General features: G+C 47.4%; 1 protein-coding gene across 1 annotated transcript in view; it reads left to right on the top strand.

Annotated features, from left to right (window-relative positions):
• STARD13 (StAR related lipid transfer domain containing 13) overlaps positions 1–16,670 on the top strand; it is a 359,221-nt gene that overhangs the window by 130,247 nt on the left and 212,304 nt on the right. The window contains exon 3 of the mRNA XM_053916849.2: positions 2,154–2,187. Coding sequence (XP_053772824.1) covers positions 2,154–2,187 — 34 coding nt within the window. The remainder of the gene's footprint in view (positions 1–2,153; positions 2,188–16,670) is intronic.

The raw sequence follows: 16,670 nt of genomic DNA, 5'->3' as shown, positions 1-16,670 counted from the left end.
AAATCCACCTACATGGAAGTCAGTCGGCCTCAAATTGTTTGGGCCACAGCCAGAGTGTGGCACTCCCGCCTCTCACCCCTGACCCCCCTCCATGGTGGTCTGGGGATCCACCGTATCTGCGCATTGCTTCCGAGACCTTATCCTGTAATGTCGAAACCTCAGCCGCCACTGAGTATAATTTCCCGAGTTTAAAGCCAGCAGGTGTGTTAAGAGCAAATAGTAACAGGGCTTACATGTTTACCTAAGAGTTTATTTACTCAGGGATTTCATCTGCTGCTTTGGTTTGGAAGGTTCACTACGGGGCATTCGGAACAAACGGACCCTTTGTGCGCTGGGCGGCAGGTGTGGACGCAGCTTTCCGGGCTCACTTGGACGGCAGTTGTTCATGTGCTTATTGGCACATGTGATCGTCACATGCTCGAGGGCCACGGCCTCGCTGTAAAAAATTATCCAGACGTCTCTGTGGCTTCCCAGTATTGTTCTGCTCACCTGAGGGGCGGAGTGGTCTATGTGGCAAAGGATGCACTATCTGGGCACATTTGTTCCAAAACGCAATTGCATTTACATGCAGCTCTATCGTAAGACAAACTCCTAAGATGTTCTTATTCTTAGACTGTGTGAACGTGAATTTATAATTACTATGGCCTTCGGAGGTATGAAACATCTTACACTTTCTGGGACATTTCACCAAATACGGCAAGTGACTCTTGAATGTACTTCGGAGGAATTGACTGCAATGTCTCCATGAGATAACTCTAACAGTTCTAGAGTTCCTCGGTCTCCCCGTTGGGTGAGCTGCCTGCCCACAGCCCTCTGTGCAGCAGAGAGAAAGCGTCAAGCCCCAGCATTGGTCAAGACCCGGACTAGAAATGTGTGGTTCTGTGTATTGATTGGTTAAGCTCTCGGCACGTCTTTGGTTGAATAAAATATCCAGAGAGAAAACCCGTTGGTCATCGAGAGACACCTATTTCATCAGCCTCCACAGGCACCAGTGAAGGGCACTGTGCCACCCCCTGCTCCCAAGTGCCCCTTTCCTTCTCCGAGTTTCCCGAGTAGAGGACAGCGTCCCGATAGCTTTAGGGCAGGACAAAAACCCATCTTCAGGTGGGCAGCAGTTCCTTTGCCACCTGCCCAAGTCACACTGAGGGTCTTAGAAACATGGTATTGTCTAGAAGTTTCTCCCCCATTATTCTGATGTTCAAACAGAGGGCGCTGAAGCCGAGAAAATGGAAAGCTAAACGTGTAACCTTGCAAGACAGGCTGTGCATTTGGCCATTTTGTGTCTTTCTTTTTTGGTTGTGGAAGAATACACACATCATAAAATTTCTTGTCTCGGCCATCCTGAGTGCACAGTTAAACGGCAGGAGTACCTTCGCATGGTCCCGCCCTGTCACCAACTGCACCTCCCGAACTCTCCATTTGGCAAAACTGACATTCTGCGCCCATGAGACAGTAGCTCCCCATTTCCTCCCTCCCCCGGGAATGAAATTATTATGCAAAAACATTTCTGTATAGCCGTAAGAAAAATGCATTCACCACCAACCCATTTAAGTTTGTTTTAGGACGGATGTTTTCTAGAAAATACAAGTTACATATTTGGTTTTTGCTGCTTCATTTTCCCTGAAAAGTGAGTGCATCAGGCAGACAGGGAGTTCACCCAGAGGAGGAGCGGGAAAAGCTAGAGCGGGAGAGAAGACGGCAGGGATGGTGCGGGAGAACCGAAGCCCAGAAAGACGGAGCTCCTGATGTGGCCCAGAGATCAGACGAGGGAGACAGTGGCTGGACTGAGCACCAGGGATGTCGCTGGTGATGGGAGGGCAGGGAGCAGAGACCAAAAATGAGAATGCTGTCTTCTTCTGATGATTAAGTGGACGCAGGGCACAGCACCAACTTTTATGGAAGTCAGAGAAAACTAAACTTAATACAGCTCCCTCATAAATGAGCATTTTAAGTGCTTTCAATTCCAAATGATTTGTGCATCCTAAAACCATTTGACCCCAACACCTTGGTGGCACCCCGTTTTCATTTCTGGAGGCCATTTGACCCCAATTTCACAATATAACTTTTTCAAAGTTGTTGATATTATTCTTGGTGAAAGCTGTGTAATTTTTAGACATTAAGAGAGTTATACTTTGTTTTTGTTTTTTTTACAGGTACCCTCTGACAAACAAAGCAAAGAGAGAACAGGTAAAATCTCCTTGATGAATTATATTTTACTATGTGTTTATCGAAGTTGTTTGAGGAGTCCTGCCTGGTCCCTATAAGCTTAGGCATGCCCGGCGTCTTACTGAATTATCAATAGTCTCGGTGTGATGTTAAATCAGAATCCATCCCGTACCCTGAAGACTGGAGCAGTTCACGTGGCGTTTCGCTGTGTCTCGTGCAGCTGTACGTGGGCTTACTCTCCATTCCGTACAGTTGGTTTCACACAGAGAGAAATTCCTGTGCGTCACAAGTCGGCGTCTTGAAATACATGCTACAGATGAGGGAAGAACTACACAAGAGAGCACGTCTTTACCGACACAGCTGCTTAGAAGGCACATCCGCTTGACAAAAGGAAGGGCAGCAACTTTTGTTTGCGTAGCTTCTATGCTTGGCAGTGTTCTGTGCAAGTCAAAATGTTTTACCCCATAATTTATTGCGTGTGTTATTTCCGTGACCACACAGAATAACAGATAACCCCTGAACCACCACTTCTGACTGAACTTTTAATAGCTGTTGCTGTATCTGAACAGTTCTTCACTTGTGGGTACAACTCTCTGAATTTTTTGACCCGTCCTTACTTTATATGGTCATTGGAATGCTTATACATAGGAGAAAACTACTTCAAACTCTGGGTGATTCCACTACGCACATTCTTCATATCTTATAGATTGCATGATTCTGGAATAGGTCAGTGCAAAATTAAAGCATCTGTTACCTGAGCTTATATCTCGAAAGCCTGTTTTTGAAATAATCTTACAAATAATGCCTCTACTGCGGCTGTTACCTACATTGGCAACCATTGTTATTTTCATTTCAAATACCCCTTTTTATTTAAACTGTTGGGGAGTCAGTTTTAGTTATTATTTAGTCATCATTCAAAAACCCAAGATCTCAGCTTCAGTTCAAATTAGTATCAACATTGGACCTCCTCTGTCCTTCTATCTCTTGGGGCGATTTGCCATGACACCTTGACGGTGGGCCACCAGGCAAAGTGCTTGCTGGAACTTTGTCGTGAAAATGACTTTAGAGCGTGTGTGGGGCCCGCTAGCTGGACCACTGAATCCACTTAACAGAATCCGCTCCTGCCGTTCTGTGATATGCGTGGTGCCCTCCGTGCCCACTTTTATATTTAAGACTTTAATAATGTGTAACCAACCAAGGGCTCGCTGCCCAGTGCCCATAGAAGCCAACACTGTGGACCTGGCTTTTGAGAAAAGAAAAAAGCTTCTATTGCAAGTTCAGCTTGCAAGGAGGCAGGAGGCAGGGCTCAAATCTGTGTCCCCGCCCAGGGTCTGTGGTGAGATTTAAGGGGATCTCCCTGGACATTGGGCCCTTCGCATCTGAAAGGGTCCCATGTTCAGGCCCTGGCCATGTCCGGGTCCTTTGGTTCCTTAGGGACAGCAGTTAAGGGTTAACAACTGTTACTTGTAAGGGCTATGTCCAAAATTTAAGCGCTGGCTCCAAGTCTTATTAGAAAGAGGTAGGGCCAGTTGGAGCTGGTCTGTGGCAGCATATCCCCACTTTGTATTGTCCGTTCCTCGGTCTTGGGCCATACGGGCAACACCCACTCTGGCTACTGCCGGCCGATAGGACAAAGGAAGTCTTCCCAAAGGAAGCAGGCGAGCGAGAACAAGAAGGTAGCAAACCAGAAGCAGACGAGCTGTGATCACAACCAGAAAAAAGCACACACATTGTTCAACCAAAACAATAGCACACGAAGACAGATAATTTAGGTCCATACAGGCTCCGCCTGGACTCATGGGCGGAAGCTGTCTGCTTTTGAAATGTCTGCATCTTCCCTTCCTAGCCAGGTGGTGTCTCAGGAACCCTGATTCTTTTGAAAACTAATGCAAAGAACTTCGCAGGGTCCATGTGACTTAGGCGGTAGCCACTGCTCAGGGCGCTGATTTCTCCAGGCCTGGAGGAGGATCCCGTCTCCTGGGCTGACGCAGTGAAGGAGAACAGCTTCAGGAAGCATACGCTGGCTAGAAGAGCACTTAGGGACGGCAGATAAAGTAGCACCTGGAGACTGTACCCATTTTACAGTGCGTAATTCCTTCACAATACGATCATTTTCAAGACTACAATAATATTTGGTCTTAAAGAAGGGTCTCCCCTATAACATTGCATAGGGGCCCAACTGGAGCTGGCTTCCAGGGTTACCCTTACCCTAGGCAGGGTGACTGGGAAAGCCTTATTCCGGGTTAGTCTGGTTTCTTGGCATAGTCACCTTTTACTGTTGCCCCTGGACCGAGGCCTCTGGGAAGCACGCCATTTCCACTGTATTCAGAGAGCCTCCTGTCTTTTCAGTCCTTCCTCCATTGTGCCTTGTGGGGACACCGTCCAGCAATATTGTTGTTGCTTCAGGGACTCCCTGGGTCATCCCATTTAAGCGCAAACAGTCCCTCAGGGTCAGGACTGACACTGTGAGTAAAAGGCATCTTTGAAGTCTAGAACTGTAAGCCAGAGAGGGTCTCCAGATCGGGGGGGTCAAACTGCTTTTCACCGGGGGCCCCATCAGCCTCACGGTTGCCTTCGAAGGGCCGGATGTAACGTTAGGACTGTATAAATGTAACGACTCCTGAACTGTTAAGGGAGAGCTCAGCACTGCCGCTGGGTAGAAACAAGGTGCCGGGCCGGATAAAACAAGGTGGAGGGCCAGAGTCGGCCCGCGGGCCTCATGATTGCCACATGTGCCCTAGATCTAGTTGCAAGCCAAGTGTGAGGATTTAGCACCCCTGGATGTCCATAATGGGGTTAATGGAGCTAAAGGAGCCCATGGGCCCTATCGTTCCAGGTCGCTGTCAGCAGGTTGTGGCATCGGGCGGAAGGTTTGGGAGCAAGTCCCTTTTACTTCTGGCCAATGTCCTCTTAGTCTATGAAGTCACACTGTTGGGGTACAACAGATGGGTGGGCAGCCTCTTCAACTGGGTTGTGTGGGGCCTGGGGTCTCCCCGAAGGTCACTTGTTCTTTCCCCAGACATCTGGTTGGGCCTTGGCTGCTCACGGCTGCCTTCTCTGATGCCTCCTGCCTCCCTCTGGAGTGAGCAGGGTATTCAGGAGGGCCTGCCAGCAGCCTAGTTAACATGGTGAGCAGCAAAAGCAGAGGTGAAACTATTCTTTGTATTTTCAGAATCATCTCAGGATGGCACATTACCCTTCCAATGATATCGAGCAGAAGTAAAAAGGGGGAGTGCACATAAACAGGTCCCCCAGGTTGGCCTGGGTCATCTGCACCTGGGGGGACTTGTCTTAACGGGCACTGCCCAGCCTGGAGCAGAGTAGCCCCTGGACCAAACCGAGTACGCCGGCTAGTACAAGGAGGGGAGACTGTTCCTTTCTGGTGATCTGGCCAGGAGGGGTTTGGGTGGGCCCTAGGAGGATTGCTGGTGGAAGGAATTCCTTCCACCACTGGTATGAATCCCCACCTCGCACAACGGGAAAACCGTGGGGGTGTGGGAGGAAGAGCCAGATGTAGTCGATCGAGATCAGCATTTGGCTCCGACTCGGGCAAGACAGTTTCTGTCTTCCTTCTTTACCGTGATTTTTCATCTCTTTTGCAAATATTTATTTGAACATGAATACATAAGTGATTGTACATCTCGGATTTCACACCATTCTCCTCTCTTTTGCAAAACAGCTCTAGTTGAAAAAGTATGATAGTTTAAGGACCTGTTTTCCAGCCGTTTCTCCCCTGACCTTCTGTTCTTCATTTTTCCTGCTGCAATTCTGACGTAAATTCAGGAAGTTGATGTTGCATTTACGTCAGCAGATGAAGGATCTACACGAATGAGCAGCAGATGAAGGGTTTTCAGCAAAGTGTTTCCCTGGAGACTTGATAACTAGCATGTTATCTATTATTTTGTCATAAGCATATCCAACTTGTTACAGTTGAAGACTATTTTCCACCATGTAGAAGCTACAAGCAGGAGAGTAAATAAGAAACAACTATAGTTACCTCCTGGCCAGGAACGACAAGTGCTTTTCTGATAATCTCCCATGGATGTGCCGCTTATTTACGAGCATCTGGATGTTACGCGGTGGGGGTCAGTGGACCAGAGACTGAATCTTCAGCGGCCTGTGAACTCTGCCAGCTAGTTTTCACTTCAACAGACAAAACTGAATAGGCAAGCAGGCCGGCAGACACTAGAAAAGAGTCAAATCCCTTTTCATGTAAATATTTATGGAAAGCACTCTGAGAGTAGGAAATACTGGGTAATTGGTGAAGGACGTGTAAGAACAATTTTTCTGTACATGTGAATCCAAGGAGAATTTTTGAAGCCTAGTTCAAATTTCCTTGCAAATGTACAATACTCCATAGGGTTGGGTTTTTTCCAATTATAGTTGTCCTCTTATTTTTAAATCTCATCTTTCAAACTAGATTATCTTTATGAGTTAATTGTTTAATAGTTACTCCTTCCTGCCGTTTGTAAAATGTAAAGTTGGCACCTCATCCTTGCTTCTTGATTAGAATGTCCAAGAGCTTCTCTCTGGATGTTTCGGCAAAGCTGTGATCTGGCGGTCAGACTGCAGGGGCCACTCAGTATACGCAGACGGGAGGTGGAACATGCCTAGGGGAAGGATGTGACCTTGACCCAGCCTCGCTGTTTGCTCTTGTACGGTGACGCCTGGTGATTCTGCCATGCGTGAGGAACCTGCCTGGTCCACAGTGTCCTCTGTTCACAGCCTCGAGAGAGGGAGTGCGGAGCCCAGTATCAGTGATTGGTGCTGTTTCGCTGGCAGACCAAGGGGGAGTGTCAGCCCCGCTTTTTCCTAGCAGTTTAAACCGTCCGTCTGGACCAATAGACCTCAGCCTAGTGGCCGAAGAGACATCTGCTATGGCAACAGTGAGACAGATTCTCTGACAGTCTGTGCGTGTCACACTGTGGTTTTCGTTAGGTAAAAAGTCAAAACAGAAATGAATAATATATATTATAATATGTCTTCCCTAATGAAATGAAAACTTATTTTTGAGAAGTGAGTATAAATGTTCATAAGTATACACATACATAAAAAATAACCCAAGTAGACATGGTTGACCTAGCCTGTCTTTAAATTCAGTTCCTCACCGTACATGTTCTTCATTTCTTCCCATTTGTGAATAGGAGCTGGAAGCCAAACTTCAGCTCTCCTCCCTGTCATGAATATTTGAATTGGGTGCTAACACGACGTCCTTAGCATGCAAGGTGCATTTCCTCCAAGACTGTCTAAATTTCTCTTCCATTTTGTAAAGTAAGGTCCCATCTGAAGACATTTTTTTTTTCTTGCTCAGTCATTTCGCCAGGGGCTCAGGGTCAGCTCCTCCCAGAGTGGTTTCAAAAGAGGCACCGTGGCCGCAGCCATGGGTCCTTCCGTGAGTTCTGTAACGCGCTCCGCCTCCGCGGCTTCATTGTGCTCCGTGCTTTGTTAGGCCCGGTTTCAGGAACACAAGCATCTGTCATAAACAGAATTCACAGGAGTTAGAGACAGAGCGTATGGGGGAAATCGGAAGGGTGGCCAAGTCCCATGATTAACAACAAAAGAATATACTATGGGATGTACATGTTCCTCTCTTTCACTGGAATTTAACTGTAGCGACAGGTGCCTGAGCCCGAGAGATGCTTGGTATCCCTCACCGATCCCAACCGAAAGTCACCACGACGTCAATTCGCCAAGTGTTTGTCTGACATCTACTATGCGCTTAGCAACCCAAAGACAAAAGTGATCGATTTATTTCTCCTTCAAGAAACTCACCTAATTTAAATCCTTTGTCCTAAGATTTTCACAGTGTATCCAGAACTTTTCAGGCAATGTGAGAATATCTAGTGAAATGTTCAGGAATGGAATCAGAGTTTGAAACTGTGATTTCCTGTGGCTTCATAAACAGAGACAATTACCTTCCCGTGGCAGTGCGCCCCCATGAGGTCCGAGGCGAGTGTCAGAGTGCGCGGAGAGGAACCTGCGTTTCATTTGATCTCAATTAGTGTGGATCTCTACCTCCAAAAGCACGAGCCACACAAACCTGAAGAGTTATGTAAACCTAGTTAAGACACATTCTTTCCCTCCACATTTGAGTTGTACCAATTTCCTGTGAATGCTTAGTTACAACCCTTGCCAGCGGCCAACTTAAAATCAGACTGGGAACGAGAGTGGTTTTTAGCCACCATTCCTCCCTCTGGCGGCTGGTGCTCAAGGACCTCTCCCGGCCAACGCTTCCCAAATGTCTACCCAAGAGCCCTGGACAGCAGGGAGTCAGGAAAATCACCAGACCAGCAACTAGGACATTCGTTCCACCTGAAGAATTTACACGTCCTTTGCATTGCTGACCCCTCTGCTTCAGAGGCTAATCCCTGACTCTTGGCTGAAACGCCACCTGCTTTTAAAAGGCTTCTCTGCCCACTCGAATCTGAAGAGGTTGCCTCCATCCCTCCACTAGTGTCTGTCTCTTCAATCTCTTCATTTCTTTCACAGCGTTGTCAGGATTTGTCACTGTTCCCTGCTTCCCCCCTCCCTCTCTTCCCTCCTTCCTGCCGTCCCTCCTTCCTTCCTTCTTCCTTTCTTCCCATGAGACTAAAAGGTTCCTGTCTGGATTATGATTTTATTCCTTGGTCCCAGCAACTGCTGCTACATGAAGGTACTCAAAAGCTTTTGTGGACTAAATGAATCCCTGAATAATTGGATTATATTAATATAATTATATGCCACCCAGAAGAGTATAGACAGCAGGGAAACCATTGTGTTTGTCCAGTGGCTTTGTGACCCTCTCGGCAAATTGTAGGGCACTCACTTTGAAGAAGCCAAGTTGGTGATGTTAGAGGGAGAGAGGAGAGCAGTACTTACCGAGGGCCAGGTGAGCATTACCCGCGTTCTTTATGAACATTCATTTACTCAATCCTCAAAACGACCCTATAATATAGGAGGTATTGTCCTCATTTTATAAATATCAAAAGGTAAGGGTCAAGGAGATTAAATTGCTCAGAGTGTCGGAGTTTGACTTTGAACCTGGTTCTATTTGATTTTCAAGGCCATGTACTTTTCACTAAACAAATACGTCCCACGGAGACTCAGGGAAGGGTTGCTAGTGGCTCTTCCTTGTCTAACCATAAACCTCAGCTCCGTGTTTTATGTCTTTGCAAACTGGTTGAGTAGGCATGGCGATTCATTACAGGGAGCTCAAGAAGCGTGAGACAGCGGCTTCCCTCTCAGAGTGCACAGTCAGTGGGGAAGAGAACAGAGAGAATACAGGGAGGGGTCAAAACACATAGATATTTCATATTTATATTTCTCCTGCTATTTGGAATGTAACTATGTCAGGGACACAGCCAGGATCCTTAATATCAGGGAAACATTATTTTTGCAAACATTATTAATGAACCTTTACTTAACAGTCCCCTAACAAATAGTAATCTTTTATAAAAGACCGAGTTCTGGAGAACAAAGGAAAGCATGAGATTCGATCTTGTTGATGTTGCTGTTGCTTTCAGAGTGCCTTCAGGGGAAGCTGGACCCCAGCACACTCTACCTGGTGAGAGGCAAGTCAGGGCCTGGTCTCTCCCTCTCATGGTCTTCTGGGGAGTGAGGCAGGCTCTTCTAGAGTGTGAGCCACCTTGAAAAGAGGAGATTCCACTGGGAGTGGACAATAGGCTGAAATCCCAGCTGAATGCATAGAGCCTGGAGTGAGTCCGTTATATAGGAAGGAAGTGGGGAAAGTGTAACCGAGGGTGATTGCTCTGTTTGGGAGCTTCCTAGATGTAGTCCAAAAACTGTGGCTGTTCACTCCGGCCAGTTATTTTTCATAAAATAAATGACATGATGAATCTTGCCATGTCCAGTTATTTTGAAGGATTCTAGGATCGTGAGGCGGAGGTGTTTCCATGAAGCAGATGAAGTCGTAGCTAATGGAGTGGCAGGAGGGGCAAGCGAAAGGGCCTCTCCCTCGGAAGCTCTCGCTGATGGGGGAAGGCTCCTTGGCCCAGTGAGGATGGCGACTCAGAGCAGCTGGGGTGGGAAGCCGTGGCTAGGGAGAGTCGCCGTGTCTGGGAGTGGGCAAGAAAATGAAGCCCTTCCTCCAGCAGCTAACACAACGTTCTACTGGTGGCCGGGTCGGGCTGGGGATGCCACCCAGGGCCAATGGCCTGTTGCACACCGACCGCGGTGGCTCCTGGCTACAGGCCGAGTGCTCTGTGTGACTCTAGAAAACCACGTGGTGCTCCGGCAGGTGGTGACTCCACCTCGCCACTCTGGGAGAATGGCTGAAAAGAGACAGTTGAAACTATGTTGCTCGAAGAGTCTGGAATCAGGGGAGTCCAACCTGCAGCCTGCGGGCCACATGCAGCCCAGGACGGCTATGAATGCGGCCCAACACAAAATCGTAAACTTCCTGAAAACCTTTGTTTTGCTCATCGGTTTTCATTAGTGTTTGCATATTTAACGTGTGATCCGAGACAACTCTTCTTCTTCCAGTGTGGCCCAGAGACACCCAAAGGCGGACACCCCTGGTAGGGCAGGCAGACAGTTTAACCTTCTCTCCCAAGGGGTCCCCTTCTGTAGGGGGGGCTCTCTTCCCACTCAGCAGGGCAGGAAGTCAGGCGTTCTGAGTGGGTGGCAGATGTGCGGCTATGACAAGTCCTTCTTTGTGCCCAGTGACTTTGCGGTAGGAGATAAAGCCTGGTGGCGGCAGAAGTTTACAACCTTGGCCTTGTGGTGGGAACTGCCTTGGGCGTTCTAACTCCCTCGGGATGTTATTCAGAGCAGGCAGGATGCTGCTTTGCTCCCCACGAGCCTTTTGAGGAACGGGATGTACAGGCCCCGCTCCCCCCACCTGCTCCCTGCTTGCCTTCCACTTACGTGACCATTTCCATCTTCCACGACACCCAGAAAGGGGAGGTGGTGGCTTGTCTCAGAAGATTTTCAACCCATCACCTGTCACGTATCAGAAGCACATTCCCGTGAGGAAGAGGCACACAGCGTTATTGATTTTTATTAAGCGCGCATTAAGCACTTAGCAGAAGACAGCAATAAATTAGTAATTGCCTCAGTGTTTCTCAAGTTCAACTGAAGTGGCACATCAGAGGAATTCTGGGATGCTACATCAAAAACACACTGCATGGTGAAGGACACGGAGCAGGGAAGAGAGGAGGAAGATAATGCAAAATGAGAAAAATGGGAGAAATTAAACTGTGAGGAGAATGTGCTGGGACAACCCAGGGCTCTGCTGGCTGGCATTAGTGCGCAGCAAAAAGGAAAGCTGAAATGCGGAGCGTATTCCTTTCTTGGTAAGGTATTTGCACTCCCAGTTAAGACTGCTAAACAGAAATGACTAAGTCTCATTCCCAGAAAGATGTTAGCGTTTCCTGACCTACCACGCTCTGAGACAAGTCGGCTTTCATTTCGTCAGGCAGGTGCTCTGCTCGCTGGCGATGCCCACGGCCAAGGGCCGGACAGAACATCTGGGGTGGAGAAAGCTGTAACTTCGTGTGCAGGGCTTTCCTTGGCCAGCCGAGGAGAAAAGGCAGCAGCGAAATCCACCCATTCCACCCTGCGCTCTGTGGAATCCATAATTCACAGCACCCGTGGTCACCACGCGAGAACACAATGATGCAGGACGCAAAAGAGAAAACGTGCGATCTCTTCCCTCCCATTGTCTGCCTGGTCGCTTTCTTGATTCCTTCACTCAGGGCCTAGTGGTCAAGAGCACGGCTCGGGTGCCACGCTGTCTGAGTTTGCACTGTGGGCGGCTCCATCCCATACCAGCTGGGCGGCCCCCGGTGACTTCCTTAACATCTCTGTGCCATCGTATGGCTGGGCGACCGATCTCTAGACATTTTTCATCTTGGAAAACTCTGTACCCATTCAGTGACAACTCGCCTTTTCCCTCTGCCCCAGCTCCTGACTACCGCCGCTCTGCTTTCTGTTTCTGTGGGTTCGACTACAGATACTCCAGATGGGCAGAATCACTCGGTATTTGTCCTCTTCATGTCTGCCTTATTTCCCTTTACATAATATCCTCAAGGTTCATCCATGCTGTGGCGTGCGTCGTAATTTCCTTTGTGTGTAAGGCTGAACGTATGTACCACGTTTTGTTCATGTATTCATCTGTTGATGGATGCTCGGGTTACTCCTACCTAGTACTCCTCTATTTTCAAGTAGCTAAAAGCTTATGAGACAAAGGCACGACAATATATACCCTGGGAACAAGGTTGATTTCATGCTCTCTTTAAACGTAACAACTAAGCCCGTTTTCTGGAGACAAGTGGTCTGACCGTGACTTACGTGATGCCAGCCCTCGCCTCTCTCCTCGTCATATTAGTCAGACAACAGTGTGAACGCCCCTGCCAGTACTGAACCGTGCACTTAGAAATGGTTAAGATGAAAAATTACATGTTACATACAAGTTAGCACAATTAAAATTTTAAAAGTGGAAGTAAAAAATAGTAACGCAGAGTCTGTGAGAGCCGGGAAAGATCAGGGACATTAACTTTATGGTAGCTTTAATGGTATTCTAACAATAGATTTTCTCCAGTGACTTGGCTCTGCGAGAAGAATCGCTGCCTGCCACCAGGCAGTGGAGGCAACATTCCAGCCTCCAGACGCAAGCCTTCCTAAGAAGCGGCTGGCTGCGACTGGAGCATAATGGAGAAAATAACAGGGCTCATTGAAGGTCGGAGACAAGGATGTTAAAGCCCCGGGGGGGAGTGTGTGTAGCCTGTACGCTTTCAGAAGCACCTGCCGCTACAAAAAGCATCATGTCCGCCTGAAACGACTCTTCTAAATAGCCTGTTTCACATCGTGGTCAAGCCTTTTCTAACCACTGTCGCTCTGGAAAATGCTGTCACGACAGGAAGAAGTGACCGAAGACAAACAAAAGCAAGAGCATCAGAAGCCCAGGCTTGTCGTGTGTGCGTTCCATTCGGGCTGGAGGCCTGTCCTGGAGGAACTTGGCGCCCCCGCTCCATGACACCAGTCACATCTAGGCACCGACAGCGTGGCAGAGCCCTTGGGCTCTCCCGTGGTGGGGGGATAACGACCGTGAACGTGGCCTGGGCATGGCAGGGTTGTGGTAACAGGTCTTACTGGTGGACCTGAAGGAGGTCTGCGTGATGGAGAGCACCCCACTTGTCACCATCACGCAGGGTACGCAGATTCGGAGAGGATGTGCCGGTAGTAAGACATCATTCCATTAGGCATGCCGTTGGAGGATGGTGTGAGTGGGCTAATGCTCCAGTGGTCCCCCACGTTCTGGGCTGCTGCCCTGAAGAGTAAGATGCTATATTCCCTTCACTTAGCCCAACTGCAGAGATCTCCACCCAGTGATTCACATGCCCAGTCCATCCTCACTAGTCGCCGGTCTGTGATTTGTGAATTTACCCAGTCGCTGCCATTTGTGTGGGAACCAAAGTCAACATTCCGCGCTTCGTGGTCATTCGTGGCCGGGCACAGGGCAGTGGTGGGGGTCCCCAGTGAACAAGGTGATGTTCCGCTCCCTTGTTTTGTCTGTCATACTGTAGACAAGTGACCCTTCATGGTTGACTTAGTGCCACATGCTCACGTTTGAGCTTCAGCTGGTGCTCTGCAGTTTAAAGTGGCCCCAGACGTGGTGTGGGAGTGACGTCCAGTGTTCATAAGCGCAAGAAGGCTGGGATGTGCCTGGTGGAGACAGTACATGGGGTGACGGGGCTCGTTCAGGCACGAGGGACAGAGCTATTGGCAATGAACTCGGGTTAATGAATCAACAACATAGATTGAATGAGCTTCTTTAAACCAAAAAACACACTCAAAAAGGTTATATACCGATTGTTTGACCAACACGTGGTGGCCGGAGGCTGGCTGGCACCTAAGCCTGTATTCCCCCTGGGAGCTGTGGATCAGTATTCACTAATTCAGTGCGAACAGCACCCTGTAGGACGGAGCTCCTGTGAGGAATGAGAACTGACTGTACAGGGTGGGGCAAAGCTAGGCGTACGGTTGTGAGCGTGAAACACAGAGTTTATTCTCGTATTATTATTTATTAGTTTTTGTATTAGTTTCCATTCAAATCACTGTGAGCCTACTTTTGTCCCATCCTGTATTTCGAAAACTCTTTCTGAGCAAGACTAACCCTGAAGGAGGAGGTAGGATTGTGTGTGCTAGCGGTGGGGGCAGTACTGGGGCTGTCAGAATTTCCCCGAAGCAAATGTAGCCGGAAAAAGTCCCCGAAGTGATTCTGACGCCCCTTTCGCTCAGCAGGACGAGCATCTTCTTCTCGCACTGCCTCCTAAGGAGGGAGGAGCTGACACACCAGCCTTTGCCGTGGCACCGAGTTCAGTTCTAACTCCGTGCATACAGGTGCTGTTTTCCTCGCCCTGCACCTTCCCTAGTGTTTAGAGTGACTTGCTCTTAGTCATGCCTTTAGGTGGCTTAGGGGCATAGCTTAGATTCTCTCTCTGGATCACTGCCCACTTCACGTCTCCACCCACGCATGCTGAGCATCAGAATGCTCGCCCACTCGTTCCTGTGGAAAGCCTTGCGCCCTTTCCGTTTGAGGCCCTGCTTTCCTCCATCCATCTCGGTCTCTCTCTCTCTCCCTCTCTCTTCCCCCCACTCCTTCTCTCTCTCTCTCTCTCTCTCTCTCTCTCTCTCTCTCTCAACAAAAGAGCATTTTACTTTCATCTTCCTTGTTTGTGGGAAAACATATCCTTTTTGGACTCCTGCCTTTAAAAAAAAAAAGACTTTAAAAGGAGAAAAGACACAGCTAAGAAAAGATTTATGTCTGCAGCTATGCAGTGCCTTTTTTGTCCTCTACGAATCTGCTCCTTATCAAAATGTCCTTTGTGGCGCTGTAGCTCCTTCGTCTGTGTTCTAGGGGCCAGCGAGGCATCTTTTCGTCCCCCACCACCCACGGAAAACGGCTCTCATTATTATCTGTCTCAGCTGTGCCAAACCAACGTGGATCGGCCTCTTGCATGTAGCACCGCTCATCTGTAACACAAGCTGTTAAACTAATTAAAGATGAAAGTTTGCTTATGACTCAAGAGGTCTAAAGAGAAACATGTACTAGGATGTTCCTATTCATAGCACTGAGAGAAATAGAAGAACCCAAGATGGAAAAAGGATAAAAGTTACAAGCACAATTTACATTAAAAATTGAACCGCTGAGCTGGGATGATTTCCTCATCCATACACCAAATGGAGGGTATGGTGTCTCGGTCCCCTTAATGATACAGTTTCTATGCTTGTGAGGCTAAAAGTGTAGCGCAGAAAACAATAGTTGTATCCCACGGTTTGGTACCCAGGTAGACCGGAGATTTACGAGGGACAGCTGTGTGAAGCAAGGTGACGACTTACACACCAATATGCTCTATAATAACGTCATTCCAAGGCACACACTTGGACTCGTGACTAGGTTCAGCCTCTTATTAATGACACAATTAATCACAAAATACTTATTTCTGGCTGACTGCATTTCTTGTTTTCTAAAACTGCATGAAATCTATGAGTTAATGAAAGATAAATCCTCTTAAGTATGTAGTATCAGAATTATGTTTAATATGAACATGGATATATATCCATGATGAAAAATGATTTTCAGAGTAGTCTATTCTCTTGCCTAATTGTCACGTATTCCCTTGGTATCTGCCCCAATTATCCTTAAAACCATTAGTTTGGAAAACCTATAATTCCACGCAACCATCCCTAGGTCTAAACACAAACAAAACTTGCCATTATTACAAAAGAGCTTAAAGTGTTTCTCTTGAACTATTACAATACACAATGAAGCAAACCACCAAGTCCTTATTTAAAAGAGTCCAATTACAATGATTTTAAAGTTATTTCATTTTGTAGGTAGCAATTACTGTTTTAAAAGCTGGAATTTTTATGCTATTCTCCCTACCTAGTATTATTAAAGCAGAGACCTACACGGCTTGTTTCTGAGGCCGACTAACAAAGATGGCTGGTTCCAAACACTCTTTCCTACGTCTTTCTGCTGTCTCTGCTTCCTGGCAATAGCGACCTTAAACACCGGCGCAGGGTGCTGTAGGAGAAGGTGCCCAATTTAACTGCAAGGATACTCTCTGCCTTCTAATTACATACAAACTGCTATTCTGAAAATTCTCTAACATTTATTCATTTTGTGAAAACATGAGCTTCCTTGTACTGTTGGGCCTATTACAGATTTTGATTGACAAAAAAATATTTGAATATTTGCAGTTGAATATTTTTATTTACAACTTAAAGAGGTCACAGCCACTCACCAATTTTTGGATGTTACGAAGGTGGGAAAGATAATAGGTATAAAAGACGAAGGAATGGTGATTCACAAGTTCTTCTGCATGACAAAGAGTCTGTACTTTTAAATGATTATCAGTACACCAAGTCATAACATGTAACAAGTTCTTGAAGTCTACATCTAGAGATTTTGATTAAGAGATACTAGAAGCAGCCCAAACAATTATACTGGTGTCTGTTCTAACCTTAGCCAGAAAAGACTATTTTAAAACTGGCTGGTG

This window comes from Desmodus rotundus, chromosome 13, assembly GCF_022682495.2.
Source record: "Desmodus rotundus isolate HL8 chromosome 13, HLdesRot8A.1, whole genome shotgun sequence".
NCBI classification, from domain to species: Eukaryota; Metazoa; Chordata; class Mammalia; order Chiroptera; family Phyllostomidae; genus Desmodus; species Desmodus rotundus.
Note: the sequence above shows the minus strand (reverse complement) of the source record. Positions and strands in the feature narration are given on the sequence as shown.